The 17,012-nt window shown below is 42.1% G+C and overlaps 1 protein-coding gene across 2 annotated transcripts in view; it reads right to left on the minus strand.

Annotated features, from left to right (window-relative positions):
* Positions 1–438: 438 nt before the first annotated feature.
* The window catches only part of impa1 (inositol monophosphatase 1), a 34,430-nt gene continuing 17,856 nt past the window's right edge, over positions 439–17,012 (minus strand). For both annotated transcript variants that reach the window (XM_078540654.1, XM_078540653.1), the window contains exons 7-9: positions 9,328–9,436; positions 3,334–3,485; positions 439–1,124 (exon numbers count right to left, since the gene is read on the minus strand). In XM_078540654.1, the coding sequence (XP_078396780.1) occupies positions 1,009–1,124; positions 3,334–3,485; positions 9,328–9,436 (377 nt within the window). In that variant the 3' untranslated portion in view covers positions 439–1,008. The remainder of the gene's footprint in view (positions 1,125–3,333; positions 3,486–9,327; positions 9,437–17,012) is intronic.

Consider the following 17,012-nt stretch of genomic DNA (forward strand, 5'->3'; position numbering starts at 1 on the left):
GTGGAGTGATCTCCTTGACTAGTTTTAATTGGTTTCCCCTCAATTTGGACTGGGTTTTTAATCTTTTTTTTGCCTTGCCTGAGAGATATCTCGGTTTGGGGTGAATGCATATTTTGTGTATCACAAAATATCTTAATTGTGGGGTACAGGGTGGATGGATCAGAACATATTTATCTGACTATCATTGTTCACATGTTATACAATCAGGTTTTAAAAGCCATTGATTTTTTTTAAAAAAGCTGTCTACTGTACACCAAAATAACTAGGAAATGATTCTGTATATTTTCAGTCATTTTAGCATTTTACATTTGGGTTACTCACATGTGGACTGAACACTGATTAAAATGCTTATTTAGTGTGAAAAACTCAAGTTCAACAGTAGTAATCAAACTGCAAAAGTTATTACTCTTAAATACATAAAAAGGAATATTTCCTAAATAAAAAACATTGCATTCTAAAATACTGTCCAATTTTGCTGAATTGTGATAAAATTTGGGTTTGCCAATATGCAAAGGAGTTGGAGCAGAAATTTGAGAAGAAAAACAGTTCTCAAAATGGATGCAATTTTAGGCAAAATTTATGCCTGAAAAGCCAATTGCACTCGATGCAGAAACTCTATCCCATATTATATTTCTTGCATTCAATTTATCCACTCGTTTCCATTCATCATCAAAACAATTACAGAATGTGTTTATATACCACACCCTATAGTTAGCAAGAAAGTGCCCACAAGACTACTGGTAGCAATGATCCAAATTCTGGTTGCATCACTTAAATCCATCAATTTGTGATCAGCCTCCGCTTCTTTCATTGTAAAATATTGGTGCAAGTTACAGCTTTATCAACACAGTGTTGGCACCATATACATCAGCTACTGAGATTGGCCTGACCAGTTCACCAATTTCACTTGACAGGCTCAGAGATATTCCTAGTATATTTGCAAATGAAAGTTTGAAAATCTATTTAAACTGGAGTAAACTTAAAAAAACTGAGAAAAACATTTTCTCATTACTTCTGATCATCCCTCTGATAGGGGATTATCTGCACTTCTTGTGCTATTCTCTCTGCAATGGCTCTGCTACCTGCAGCAATCACTCTACGTGACATCAGATCAAATGGTCCTCCTAATAAGAGAAAGTGAAATGTCAATGACCAAAGGAGGGATAACATTTTTAACAGCGTGTTCTCATCTTACATTTAGTTGTACTTTAATTTTATAGGTTGACACAACATAACCTTTAAAGACACACAAAACTGATAAGATAAAATGGTGACATTAGTTTTAACTTAGGGGTGTGCTGCCTGTAGAACTATCAGAAAATGGATTTGCAATTTTATATTTTGTTTAATGTATTACACGAGCTACAACTTGCAATTATATTGCACCTTTAAACAAAAAAAAATCTCAAGGCACATCATGCAAGTGGGAGCCGCAGATGATGGCTTCAGTTTTTCAATGTTTAACTGTGGAAAATTGCAACACATCCAAGACCGGAGACTGGATGAGCAGGCCAACAACACAAAAACAGTGTGGGATTGAAAGAGAGGGGCAGAGCTGGGTGACATCAATGTGGAAGCTGATGTCTGCTCAGGATGTCACCAAGGAGCAAGATGTAGATGAAGAGCAGGAGGTGCCCAAAGATAGTTAATTGGAGGATTGCAGAAGTAATAGTGTGGGGATAGGAAGAGATGCCATTGTTTGAGATGCTCTGTGTATGATCATATACATAGAAGTGAAACCAAGCAACTGTTGTAGTATACATTAAAGAGATATCAGCATGACATCACCAGAAGGGAAATGTGTCATGTGATCCAGTCTTAGTTTCACTTTTGCTTTGAGCAGACACACAGCTCTGATGCCTTCAAGTTTTATACCTATGTATAACTGTTCTCATGTGCCTAGTCTTAATAAGTGAACACGTGTATTTACCCAATCCCTTGTGAGCAATTGGTACCTTGTGTCTTGTACAGTAAATAAGCCCAAAGTATTATATCATTATAATAACATGACAGCAACAGTCCCACTGGACAATGGAGGAATGAGATTGGCCTAATTGACCATGCTAAAGGCTGCAGAGAGGTTGAGAAAGAATAATGCACTCTAGTTACAGTTACAGAAATGTCATTTGTGACTGGTTAAGGCAGTATTGGTATTTTGGGAGAGTCAGAAACTTAATGGTAGAATTTTAAACTGGGAGTTACATTCATAAGGGAATTGGATAAAAATAGAAAAGGAAATGGGATTGTAGGGCTATGAACGAGCGGGGCAATGGGACTATCAAAGAGCCAGCACAGGCATAATGGGCCAAATGGTCGTCTTCTGTGCTGTAAGATTCTGCGATTCTAATCAAGTTGCAGGAAAGATAGACATGGATTTAGGGGACAATGGTTCAAGGAGTGGAAAGGGAGACTGGAAGCAGAGCAGTGGTTTTCATAGACAGAGGGTAAGGGTACATTGTTTGAGAAGGTACTGATGACAGCGGGGCAAGAGAGAGGGGGGGGCATGCCACCATTAGGAACAGCAGTTCAATGCATTTAGGTATACAGTATTTCCTCACTTAACCCCCTAGTTGCGTTCTTTAAAGTGTGACTTTAAGCGAAACAACATTAAGTGAGCCAGATTTTCCCATAAGAATTAATGTATACACTGGCATGAGGTTCCACACTGAGTTTCTCCCATGATCCCCAGTGAGTCTCTCTGCAGTCTCTTACCTGGATTTAGAAATAGCGAATCAATAGCACTTTTGGCCATTTGAAGCAGGGTGGGGAGCGGGGCAGCAGCCAGGAGCGAGATGGGTAGTGGGGCGGGAGCAGGGCTGATCTGGGATTCTCCCAAACCAATTCCTGAGTTTGCAGACAAACCTCCCAACATCACCGTTCCATTGCTCTGCCGACGGCGATGCTGCTGCACAGCATGCGATGCCGATGTAAAAATGTAAATCGTGATGTAAATCAGAGAATATCTAAAGAATGATCAATTTTAAAACTAAACAACCTTAAGTAGGGTGACTTAAAGTGAGGCTTACTGTATGCCTGTCATGTGCAGAATTTAGTTTAGTGCAGGGGATTTGAACCTAAAAGTGTGCATATTCTAAGAAACCAAAAGTAGTACCAGATGGTGTGCAAAGAATGTGGCAATTTATCTCAATTTTAAAAATGTGTGCATTGCTCTTTTAAATTGGTCTTCAATTGTGCTAGATCAGAAAGTAATGCTTTAAAGTTTTGAATTCATTCATATGAAGGAGTTTGCTTTTACCAGAAAATCCATGTGCTGATATTATGCTAGAAAGTTTAATTTACATGTAAAACAGTGAATCCATAACTCAAAACTACCTGATATATCCATCACAACACCGCCAGCCTCAGTAACAATGACTGCGGCTGCTGCCATATCCCAGCAGTGGATACCCATCTCATAGTAAGCGTCTGCACCACCGGTTGCCACCATGCACATATTTACAGCTGCAGTTCCCAGAGCTCGAATTCTGAAACACATTCAGAAAGTATGTAAATGAATGAATGGAATGAAACTGGACATTGACCTAGGTACCAAAAATGAGAATGGCACACCCTGCCCTGTCAACCCTGCAAAGAGCTCCTAACTAACATTCGGGAGCTTGTGCCAAAATTGGGAGAGCTGTCTCAAAGACTAGTCAAGCAACAGCCTGATAGTCATACTCACCGAATCATTCCTCACAGACAACGTCTCAAACATCGCCACCATCTCTGGACTGTTCTGTCCCAACAGCAGGGCAAACCCACCAGAGATGCCAACACAGTGTGGGAGGGAGTTGCCCTCGGAGTCCTCAACATTGACTCTGGGACCCATGAAATCTCATGAATTAAGGTCAAACATGGGCAAGGACACCTCCTCATGATGACAACCCGCCCCCCACAACCACCACCCATCCCACTATTCATGGCATGGAATTCTCTCCACTTGCCTGGATGAGTTGCAGCTCCAACAACACTCAAGAAGCTCAACACCTTCCAGGAGAAAGTGCTTGCTTAGTTGGCACCCCACCCACTACCTTAAACATTCAATTCCTCCAACACCAATGCACAGTGGCAGCAGTGTGTACAATTTACAAGATGCATTGCAGCAACTCACCATGGCTTCTTCGACAGTACCTTCCAAACCAATGACCTCTAACACTTAGAAGGACAAGGGCAGCAGATGCATGAGAACACTACCACCTGTAAATTACCCTCCAAGCCACACGCCACCTTGACTCGGAATTATATTGCCATTCCTTCACTGTCGCTAGGTCAAAATCCTGGAATCTCCTCCCTAACAGCACTGTGGGTATACCTACATCATATGGACTGCAACGGTTCAAGAAGGTGCTCCACCACCACCTCCTCAAGGGAAATTGGGGATGGGCAATAAATGCTGCCCTAACCAGCGACATCCATATATTGTCAAAGAATGAAAAATAGGCTGAAGTCAAAGTAAATCTTGCACATACTAGTATATAAAAGTTATCCAGCTCAACTGACATTCAATACTACTGATCAGCAAGGTTTACAGTTTCAACAACAACATTTTTACACAGTGCCTTTAAAGTAATAATATGTCACAAAGTGCTTCACAAGAGCATTGCGACACCGAGCCACATAAAGTGATATTAAGTTAGATTACTAAAAGCTTGGTCAAAGAGGTAGGTTCTAAGAGTGTCTTAAAAGAGGAAAGAGAGATGGAAAGGGCCTGAATTCCAAAGCTTAGGGCTTAGGCGGCCACAGGTATGGCCACCAGTGATGCAGTGATTAAAATTGGGGGAGGGCAGAATTAGATAAGTGCAGACATCTCAGAGGGTTGTGGTGTTACAGAGATAGAGAGGGGCAAAGCCATGGAGTGATTTGAAAGCAAGGATGAGAATTTTAAAAATCAAAATGTTGCTTGACTGGTAGCCAATGTAAGTCAGCAAGCACAGAACATAAGGATACAACAGGAGTGGGAGTAGACCAAACAGCCTCTCAAGCTTGGTCGGCCATTTAGTATGATCATGGCCAATATTTGACCTAACTCTACTTTCCTGCCTGCTCCCCATATCCCTTAATTCCCTGAGAGATCAAAAATTTGTCTTTCTCAGCCTTAAATATGTTCAACAATGGACCATTCACTCCGGGGTAGAGAATTCCAAAGATTCAAAACGCTTTAAGTGAAGAAATTTCTCCTTATCCCTAAATTATTGGTCACTTCTCCTGAGACTGTGCCTGCATGTTCTAGGTTCCCTAGCCTGGAGAAACCACCTCTAAGTGTCTACCCTATCAAACGCCTTCAGAAGTTTGTATGTTTCAATGAGATCAGCTCTCATTCTTCTGAACTCCAGGGTGTATAGACCTAGTTTACTCAGCTTCTCATCCCAGGGACCAATCTAATGACCCTTCGCTGCACTGCCTCCGATGCAAGTATATCCTTGCTTAAATATGGAGATCAAAAGTGCAAACTATACTCCAGGTGTGGTCTCACCAAAGCTCTGTACAATGTAGCAATATGTCCTTGTTCTTATACTCTAATCCCCTTGCAATAAATGCCAAAAAGCCATTTGCCTTCTTCACTGATTGCTGTACTGTACCTGAATGCTAACTTTGTATTCTTAGAACCATAGAAAAGTTACAGCACAGAAAGAGCCAAGTCCTCTGAACACAACATTTACAAGACTCACATCTTTTAAAAAATATTGTTTCTATTCTTACTACCAAAATTAGTAACTTCCCCATCTTAGTAACTCCCTCGAAACGTTGACTGATTTCTTCTCCGCCGATGCTGCCAGACTTGCTGAGTTTTTCCAGGTAATTCTGTTTTTATTTTCCATCTGCCACCTTGTTGCCCGCGCACTTAACCTGCCTCTATCTCTTTGCCACCTCTTTGTATCCTCTCTAATAGCTTGTATTCTCACCTAGCTTTGTATTATCAGAAAACTTAGATGCAATATTCTTGGTCTCTTTGTCTAAGTCACTAATGTAGACTGTAAATAGCTGAGGCCCCGGCACTAATTCTTGCAGCACTGTCACAGCCTTCCAACTGGAAAATGTCCCATTTATCCCTACTCTTTGCTTCCTGTCCATTAACCAATCCTCTATCTTTGCTAATATATTACTCTCAACTCAAGGTTATGTAGGGTAGTTTGTGGGAGATTAGCCAGGAGTGCTTTAGAATAGTCTATTCCAGAAGTAATGAAGGCAAGAACAAGCAGTTGAGCTGATACAGGGCAAAGTCGGAAGATGTTACAGAACTGGAAATAGGAGGCCTTAGAGATGGCATGAATAAGTGGTCAGAAGCTCTTCTTGGGGTCAAATATGACAGAAGATCGTTTTAATCTTAGACTTTTGCCCAGGACATGAATGGTATCTAGGGAACAGAGTTTTGAGTGGGGATTGAAAAAATTGGTTTCATCTTCTCAATATTTAATTGAAGGAAATTTCTGTTCATCCAATATTAGATGTCAGATAAGCAGTCTGATAATTTAGCAAATTTAGCAACAGTGGAGAAGTCAAGAGTGGTAGTGGTGAGGTAGAGCTCGGTGTCGGCAGCGTACATGTGAAAACAAATGTCGTGCCTTCGGATAATGTGGCCAAGGGGCAGCATGTAGAGAGTGTGGAGGGGCCTAAAGATAAATCGTTGACGGGAATACCAGCGGTAGCCTTTCAGGAAGAGACGCCGTTGCAAGGGATACTTTGGCTACAATTAGATAAAAATGGAACCAGGTAACAGCAGTTCCACCCAGCTGGATGACAATAGATAGGCGTGGAAGAGGATGGCTTGGTCACCTGTGTCAAAGGCTGCAGAAAGGTAAAGGAGGATGAGGAGGGATAGTTTATTTTGTCAGAAATCCTTTGTCACAGTAACATAGGATGTCATGTGACTTTGACCAGAGCTCTTTTAGTCTGTGGCTGGGACAAAAAACCTGATTTGAGGGATTAAAACATGAAGTGCCAGGAAAGGTGGACACAGTTTTGGGAGGGAACAACAATTTCAAAGATTTGAAAAGGAAAGAGAGGTTGGAGATGGGGTGGTAATTTGCAAGGACAGCAGGGTCAAGTGTTGGTTTTTTTGAGAGGAGCGATGATTGCAGATTTAAGGAGAGAAGAACAATACCTGAGGAGAAAAATCTGATAACAATATCAGCTAACATGGGGATCACGAGGGGAAGGTGGAAGGTCAGAAGTTTAGTGGGAATAGGGTAGAGGGAGCCAGAGTCTCATGGACAAAATGAGCTCAGGGAGGGCAGGAGGGGTGTTAGGAGAGATGCAAAATCAGGGCTAGGGCAGGGGGCAATCATTGGGCATGAGGGAGGGACGGACATGGCATAGGCAACTGACTGGATGTTCTCGACCTTAGTGACAAAAAGGTCCATGACCTTCTCGCACTGTGTGTTGGGGGTGAGGGAGTGCAAGACAGGGGAGGGAGGTTTAAAATGACAGTTTGGAGTAGAGAAAATAAGCCAAGTTTATATTTGCATTCCAGGAAGATCTGGAGTGGTGAGCAGGCAGGCATGGGACCCGATAGTACTTTATGTGCTCTAGCCTGATGTGACAGTGGATCGCTAAACCATATCGTTTCAAGTCTGTCCCCCTTGGACTTAGGGAGAGGAAATGAGGGCTGTACCAGGTTAACAGCCAGGGTGAGACATAATAATGATTTTTTGGGGGCTAGGATACTAACGGTGGAAATGAGGGAGTAGTTGAGCAAATCATTAGCTGAAAAAAAATGGGGTAAATGGGGGAGGAGGGATCAAAGGCTAAATGATTGGGATTTTGAAAATGTAGTTGTAAATTAATTGGGGGATTGTTTTTTCCAGGGTCAGATACAGAAAGAGGTAGGGTTGGGGACATGGAAGGGGAATGTGAGGAGTGAATGGTACAAGGAAGTGATCAGCAATGGCCTCATCCTTGTCTGATATAATGGGACTAACAAGACCACATGAAATGACAAGGCCAAGGGGGTGGCCTTGAATATGATTTGGGGAATTTATGTGGAGGGAGAGATTTAGGAAAAATGAGAAGGCAGTGAACTCAAGAAGAGAGAGAGCGCGAGAGGATTTGGGTGGAGGTTTAAATCATGGAGGACGAGAAGTTGTTTGGTGAAGAGACTGAGGAAGGAAATCAGTGAAGTTATTGTACTTGGGAGGGCGATGGAGAATGATGATTTTGAAAGAGAGTTGAGAAAGGTGGAACAAGATGAAAAGATCAGAGAAGGAGAAACTGCCAGAGAAGGGGGTCAGGCCAAGATGAGATTTGGTTACGAGCGCCACATAGCATCATGACGTTCTTTACAGGAAAGTGGTGAGGATGTAGCCAGGTATGGAGGTGTCCTCATTCCTCAGCCAGGTTTCTGCTAAAGCCATGATGCAATCATCCACAATAAGTGCACGGATGACAAGGGCCTTGTTCATGAGTGAATGAACATTCTGGAGGGAGAGCACGGTGGTGAGAGCTGAGTCCACCGAGTCAGCAGTGGGAAGGGTAGGTTGAAAAGGAAGGGGATTGGCAAGATTAGCCCCAGTGGGCACATTGGGCGGGAATGTTGATGAAAGACTGGGATGGGGAAAATTGGGTTTGCTGTTCTTAATACGTCAGCGCCAAGTGCCCCTCAAAGGATGCCAGGTTACAGAGGGAAATTCTAGAGTTATCTAAGAGGGAATCAAGCCAGGGACGGTAGCAACAGAGCAGGAAGGTTGAGGAGCACTGAAGGATTGGAGAAGGGAATCGGGAAGGTAGAACAAGTGAGAGTAGAGAAGAAGTGAAAGGAAGTGTAACAATAGAGAGAAGTCTTGGAGGGTTAAAAAGAAGTTTAAAAAAAAAGAGCAAAGGTGGAAATCAAGTGATGGACTCCATTCTCTCTCCCACTCGGCTCAGCACCTCACTTTCCCCATCCCCCCCCCCCCCCCCCCCCCCCCCCCCCCACCACCCACCCCCCCATCCCCCCGCTTCCAAGGTCAAAACTCTAGACTTTCTAACATTGAACTTACAGGCTGAAAGTTTTTAAAATCCAAGTTTGACATCACCCATTTGATTTTTCCTCACATACTGAAGCTCTCTACCCTCTTATTTTTAATGCATACCCAAAATATTGGATTTGAGACTTCTAAAGCACATTTCAAATAGGGCCTTTAGAGTCAACAGACAGTAGTAGACTTGCACCGCACAAGTCTGGACTAGACTCGAACACTGGTCCCAGAAGTGAAACCTCAGTACATCCAAAGACTTTCTAGCAAAGAAATTGTAAACATTTTACCTATTGCAGCTGAAGCAGTACCTGAACGAACAACGGTCCACATTTACATATGGCATAATGACTTTTACGTAAATTAAAATACGTACCCATGGCTCGGAATAGAAATTAGCTTTTCCATGTTTGAAAGAACCGTCCTCAATATTTCTGGTGTGCGATTAGACCCAAGCTCAGTTACGATAAGAGCTTTGCTTATGTCTACAAAATGTAAAAGACAAACAATTACTCAACTAAAACAATGGCATGATTAGTATCATCTAACTGCAAATCTGTTGCGAGTGTATAATGGCATGGATACAGGGGAGCTCTCCAGTAACTTGCAAATCATGTATCAGTGCTAGAAAATTGACATATGAGAAAGAGTACAATACTTCACATTCCCTGATTCCCTTGTGGAATTATTAGATTCTTCATCTTTTGAGATTTTTTTTTGTGGTGGAATTTGACCTCCACAAGCAACCAAATCTACTAAGAATCAAAAATCACGGGCTGACAAGTTTGTCAATTTTCAGATCAAGATCAGTAAAAGGGGAAGAGAAAATTTAAGATCACCTCCCCTTATTGGCTTAATGGATGATGACACCATTTACTGAAGCGCTAAGCCATACAGAAAATAGGATCTCATGGTGCTGCTGTGCTTTAGATCTCAGTTGAATTAATTGGTCTAAACATCCCTCTGCTAGGGAAAGAAAACTTATACTGGAATTGTGCAGCTAAAACCATCAGGTGAGAATATGACTGGATGGGCTGTAATGCTCTCAGCTATCAAACAGCTTGCTGATACTCGCCATCTAAGCTTGCACATGAAGACTGGCCATTTATGCAAGTTACTGGCGAGCTGTCTGTATCCATGACAATTATAACCCAGCAACAGAAAACTGGAAAACAAAAATAAAAAATTACAGTAATTTATAGGAGAGAGGGGAGAAATTGGGAAAAAATTAAAACTGAATATTGTTATCAGTTTACTTAAAAAAAGGCACTACCATGTCATTGCACGACAGAAGCAGTGCTACATAGCTGGAGGTGTGATCTTTCAAATGAGAATGTGAGGGTCTTTAAAAGGGCGAAGAGAAGATTTACCAGAATGGTTCCAAGGTTGATGTATTTTAGCTACAAGGTTAGACTGGAAAATCTGGGGTTGAACTCCTTGGAGCAAAGGAGATTGAGGGGAGATTTGATAGAGGGTTTTCAAGATTATCAAAGGATTAGATAAGGCATATAAAGAAAATCTGTTCCCATTAGCTATCGGGCAAAGACTAGTGGATATAGGAATATAAATAGTAAAAATAATAAATAGTAAAAGTGTGGTAAAAGGAAGAGTAGGGCCAATTAGGGACCTATAAGGGAATTTACACGCGGGCGAAGGGGTCATGTCTGAGGTATTAAATGAATACTTTGCATCCATCTTTACCAAGGAGGTAGATGCTCCCCAGGCCTTGGCGACAGATGAGGAAACTCAGTCACTAGAAGGGTTCAAAATTGATAAGGAGGAAGTGCTAAATTGACTGTCAGTGCTTAAAGTTGACAAGGCACCGGGACTGGATGAGATGCATCCAAGGATATTGAAAGAGAGCGTAGAAATTGCAGGGGCACTGGCCATAATCTTTCAGTCTTCCCTAGACTCAGAGGTGGTGCCAGAGGACTGGAAAACTGCAAACATTATGCCCTTGTTCAAAAAACGTTGCAAGGATAAGCCCAGCAATTACAGACCAGTCAGTGTAACTTCAGTGGTGGGCAAGATTCTAGAAACAATTAATTGGGATAGAATTAGTAATCACATGGAAAAATATGGATTGATAAGGAAGAGCCAACATAGATTTCTAATGGGGAAATCATGTTTAACTAGGAGTTTTTTGAAGCGGTAACAGAGCAAGTCGATGAGGGTAATGCTATTGATGTAGTGTACATGGGCTTTCAAAAGGCATTTGATACAGTGCCACACAACAGACTTGTGAGAAAGTTATCGCTCATGGAATAAAAGGGACAGTAACAACGTGAATACAAAATTAGCTAAAAAAATAGGAAACAGAGAGTAATGGTAAATGGATATTTTTCAGGTTGGAGGAAGGTTTGTAGTGGAGTGCCCCAGAGGTCGGTATTGGGACCCTTGCTTTTCCTTATATATATTAATGATTTAGATCTTGGTGTGCAGGGGGCAATTTCAAAGTTTATGAATGATTGGAGTGTTGTGAACTGAGAGGACAGCGGTGTGGAACTTCAAGAGGATATAGACAAGTTGGTGGAGTGGGCAGATAGGTGGCAGATAAGTTCAATGTGGAGAAGTGTGAGGTGATACATTTTGGTAGGGAGAACATGGACAGACAATATACAATAAGGGGTGAAATTTTGAAGGGGGTGCAGGAGCAGAAAGACTTGGGTGTCTATGTGCATAGATTATTGAAGGTGGCAGGCCAAGTGGAGAGAGCAGTTAATAAAGCATATAGTATCCTGGGCTTTATTAATGGGGCATAAAGTACAAGAGCAGGGAGGTTATGCTGAATTTATATAAGACACTTGTTAGACCTCAGCTAGAGTGTTGTGTACAGTTCTGGGCGCCACGTTATAGGAAGGATGTGAACACATTGGAGAGAGTGCAAGAATGGTGCCAGGGGTGAGAAACTTCAGCTATGAGGATAGATTCGAAAGGTTGGTTCTGTTCTTCTTAGAGAAGGCAGAGAGGAGATTTGATAGAGATGTTCAAAATCATGAGGGGGCTGGACAGAGTAGATAGGGAGAAGCTGTTCCCACTCATAAAAGGATCAAGGATGAGAGGGCATAGATTTAAATTGATCTGCAAAAGAAGCAAATGCAATGTGAGAAAACAAAAATTCACACTGAGTGGTTTGGGTTTGGAATGCACTGCCTGGAAGTGTGGTGGTGACAGGTTCAATCGAGGCATACAAAAGGACATTCGATGATTATTTCAATAGAAACAATGTGCAGGGGTACGGGGAAAAGGCAGGGCAATGGCACTAAGTTATAATGGTCATTGGAGAGCCAGTGCTGACATGATGGGCCAAATGGCCTCCTTCTGTGCCAATGATTTAAGGTTTTGGGCAAGAAAAACGGTGGGAGGTGGTGGAATGCAAGGAAGAGCTTTATTTTACACAGCAAGAGGAAATGACATGGAATTTGCTTTCCGCCAGCGTGGTGGACGCATAAATTATCAATTATATCCAAAAAAATTGGATAGGCATTTGAGGGAAATAAATCTACAAGGCTATGGGAATAGAAAGGGGCTGACTGGATTGCTTTATAAAGAACTAGCAACGGCTTGATGGGCTGAATGGCTTCTTTCTATGATATATCAACTCTATTAATTTAAAATTAAGTCCCAGGTTAGTATCCAAAATAAAAGCAAAACACTGCAGATTTTGGAATTCTGAAATCGAAACAGAAAGTGCAGGAAAAACTCAGCAGGTCTGGCAGCATTTGTAGAGAGAGAAACAGAGTTAACGTTTCGAGTCGAATGACTCTTCTTCTGAACTGAAGTGAAGTTATTAGATATAGAATTCCAGGAAACACTATGCAGGAGACTCAGATACTGAGGCAGTCTGTGTCCATATGCAGCAAGACCCGACAACATTCAGACTTGGGTTGACAAGTGGCAAGTAGCATTTGCGCCAAACAAGTGCCAGGCAACGACAATCTCCGACAAAAGAGAATCTTACCATTTCCCCTTGACATTCAATGGCATTAACATCACTGAATCTTCTACTATCAACATTCTGGAGGTTAGCATTGACGACAAACTGAATTGGGCCAGCCATTTAAAAACTGTGGCTACAAGAACAGATCAGAGGCTGGGGATTCTGCAGAGAGTAACTCACCTCCTGACTCCCCAAACCCTGTCCACCATCTAAAAAGCACAAGTCAGGAGACTGATGGAATACTCTCCACTTAACTGGGCGATTGCAGTTCCATCAACACTCAAGAAGCTTGACACCATCCAGGGCAAGGACAAGAGGGCAATAATAGTAGAAGACTTCAACTATCCTAATATCAACTGGGATTCAAACAATATAAGGGGCACTGAGGGAGAAAAATTCATGCAGTGTGTCCAGGAAAATTTTTTCAATCAATTATTGACAAACCCAATGAGAGGAGATGCAATTCTGGACCTAGTCCTGGGGAACGAAGAAGGGCAAGTGGGTGAAGTGACAGTTGGCGACCACATCAGGGACAGTGATCACAATTCAGTTAGATTTAGCATTACCATGGAAAAGGACAGAGATAAGTCAGGAGTAAAAGTCTTGAACTGAGGGAAGGCAAATTTTGCAGAAACGAGAAGGGACTTGGCTGAGGTGGACTGGACAGCACTGCTGGAGGATAAAACAGTGGAAAACCAGTGGGAAGCACTAAAAAGCGAGATCCTAATTGTACAAAGTAGACATGTCCCCTACAAAAATAAGAGTGGTACTGCCAACTCTAGACCTCCCTGGTTATCTAGAGGAATACAGGGGAAGATCAAACAGAAAAAGAAAGCATACGATAAACACAAAGAACTAAGCACTGCAGATAGCCTAGACGAATATAGGAAGTGCAGGGACAAAGTGAAAAAGGAAATAAGGAAATCAAAGAGAGGGCATGAAAAAATATTAGCAAGTAAAGTTAAAGATAACCTAAATATGTTTTACCAATACATTAATGCTAAAAGTTTAGTTAAGGAAAAAGTGGGACCTATCAGAGATGAAGATGGAAACTTGTGTGTAGATGCAGAGGCTGTGGGAAGGGTTTTGAATGAATATTTTGTATCTGTGTTCACAAAGGAAAGGGAGGATGTAGATATAGTAGTCCAGGAGGAACACTGAGATATTGGACGGGATAGTCATAAAGACAGAGGAAGTACTCAAAGGGTTGAAATCCTTGAAAGTTGATAAGTCACCAGGGCCAGATGGATTGTTTCCGAGGCTGCTGAAGGAAGTCAGGGAGGAGATAGCAGATGCTCTGAGGATGATTTTCCAATCTTCACTAGATACAGGGGAGGTACCAGAGGACTGGAGAAATGCAAACGTAGTTCCATTGTTTAAAAAGGGATCAAAGGAAATGCCAAACAATTATAGGCCAGTTAGTCTTACATCAGTGGTGAGCAAATTAGTAGAATCAATCCTGAGAGATAGGATTAACTGTCATGTGGAAAAGCATGAACTAATCAGGGATAGTCAGCATAGATTTGTTAAAGGAAGGTCTTGCCTCATAAATTTGACTGAATTCTTTGATGAAGTGACAAGAAGGGTTGATAAAGGTAGTGCAGTGGATGTTGTGTACAAGGATTTTAGCAAGGCATTTGACAAGGTCCCACATGGCAGATTGGTCAGGAAAGTAAAAGCCCATGCGATTCAGGGAAATGTGGCAAACTGGATAAAAGGTTGGCTTTGTAACAGGAAACAAAGGGTAATGGTCAATGGATGCCCTTGCGAATGGAAAGTTGTCTCAAGTGGTGTTCCACAGTGCTCGGTGTTGGGACCCTTGCTGTTTGTGTTATATATTAACGATTTGGACGTGAAGGTGGGGGGCACGATTGGGAAATTTGCAGATGACACAAAGATTGGCCGAGTAGTGGATAGTGTAGAGGATAGCCATAATCTTCAAAACAATATAGATGGGTTGGTGGAGTGGGCGGTAAAGTGGCAGATGGATTTTAACATAGAGAAGTGTAAGGTCATACATTTAGGGAGGTCAAACAGTTACAGGGTTTACACAATAAATGGGAATATACTAAGAGGGGTAGATGAAGTGAGAGATTTTGGCGTACAAGTACACAGGTCCCTGAAGGCAGCAGTTCGAGTAGACAAGGTTGTAAAGAAGGCATATGGAATGTTCTCCTTCACTGGCAGAGGTATAGAATATAAGAGTAAGGATATAATGTTGGAATTGTATAAAACACTGGTGAGGCTACAACAGTTCTGGTCACCACATTACAGGAAGCCCGAAATAGCTCTGGAGAGAGTGCAGAGGAGGTTTACAAGAATTTTGCCAGGGTTAGAAAAATGTAGCTACGAGGAGAGATTGGATAGGTTGGGGTTATTCTCCTTAGAAAAGAGAAGGCTGAGAGGTGACTTGATTGAAGTGTACCAAATTATGAGGGGAATAGATAGAGTGGACAGGATAAAATTGTTTCCCCTTGGTGGAGAATTCTAGAACCAGGGGACATAGATTCAAGATAAGTGGCAGGTCTAGGGGGGACATGAGGAAGAACTTTTTTAAGCAGAGGGTAGTGGGTGTCTGGAATTCGCTGCCCAAGTTGGTGGTAGAGGCAGAAACTCTAAACTCTTTTAAAAAGTACCTGCATCTGCACCTTATGTGCTGTAAGCTACAGGGCTATGGGCCAGGTAAAGGAAGGTGGGATTAGAAAGGGCACCTGGGTGTCCTCAGGCTGGCATGGACAAAATGGGCTGAATGGCCCCCTTCTGTGCGGTAACTTCTCTATGGTTCTAAGTCATAGAATTGTTACAGTGCAGTAGGAGACCATTCGGCCCATCATGTCTGCACCGGCTCTCTGAGCATTTTAACTTTGTGTCAATCTCCTGCCTTTTCCCTGTAACCCTGCACATTGAATGATTATTCAAATAGAAACAATGCCCTCTTGAATGCCTCAATCGAACCTGCCTTCACCACACTTCCAGGCAGTGCATTCCAAACCCGAACTACTCGCTGTGTGAAAAAGTTTTTTCTCATCTTGCATTTGTTTCCTTTGCAAAATTCTTTAAAACTGTACCCTCTGATTCTCGAGCCATTTACGAGCGGGAACAGTTTCTCCCCTTATCTACTCTGTCCAGACCCCTCATGATTTTGAAAACTTCTATCAAGTCTCCTCTTAGCCTTCTCTTCTCAAAGGAAAACAGTCCCAACTTCTCCAATCTTTCATCATAACTGAAGTGTCTCATCCCTGGAACCATTCTCATAAATCTCTTCTGCACTCTCTCCAATGTGTTCACATCCTTCCTATAGTGTGGCACCCAGAACTGCGCTCAATACTCCAGCTGAGGTCTAACCAGTACCGTATATAGGTTCACCATAATCTCCCTGCTCTTATACTCTATGCCACTGTTAATGAAGCCTAGAATACTGTATGCTTTAGAAACAACTCTCTCTACCTGTCCTGCCACCTTTAATGACTTATGTACCTATACACCCAGGTCTCTCAACTCCTGCACACCCTTTAGAATAGTATCATTTATTTCGTACTGTCTCTCCATGTTCTTTGTACCAAAGTGCATCACGTCACACTTCTCCGCATTGAACTTCATCTGCCACCTACCTGCCCACTCCACCAATGTGTCAATGTCCTTTTGAAGTTCTACACTGTCCTCCCCACAGTTTACAATTCTCCCAAGTTTTGTATTGTCGGCAAACTTTGAAATTGTCCCCTGCACACCAAGGCCTAGATCATTTATATCTAATCAGGAAAAACAAGGGTCCCAATACCGACCCTTAGGGAACTCCACCACAAACCTTTTTTCAGCCCAAAAAATACCCATTAATCATCACTCTGTTTCCTATCCCTCAGCCAATTTTGTATCCACATTGCTACCGTCCCTTTTATTCCATGACCTATAACTTTCCTCACAAGTTTGTTGTGTGGCACTGTATCGAACGCCTTTTGGAAGTCCATATACACCACACCAACAACCTTGCCCTCATCGACCATCTCTGTTACCTCTTCAAAAAACTCCAGCAAATTAGTTAGACACAATTTTCCTTTAACAGATCCATGCCAATTCTTCTGAATCAATCCACATTTTTCCAAGTGACTATTAATTCTATCCCG

The sequence above is a fragment of the Cetorhinus maximus genome, chromosome 4 (assembly GCF_964194155.1).
Source record: "Cetorhinus maximus chromosome 4, sCetMax3.hap1.1, whole genome shotgun sequence".
Lineage (NCBI taxonomy): Eukaryota > Metazoa > Chordata > Chondrichthyes > Lamniformes > Cetorhinidae > Cetorhinus > Cetorhinus maximus.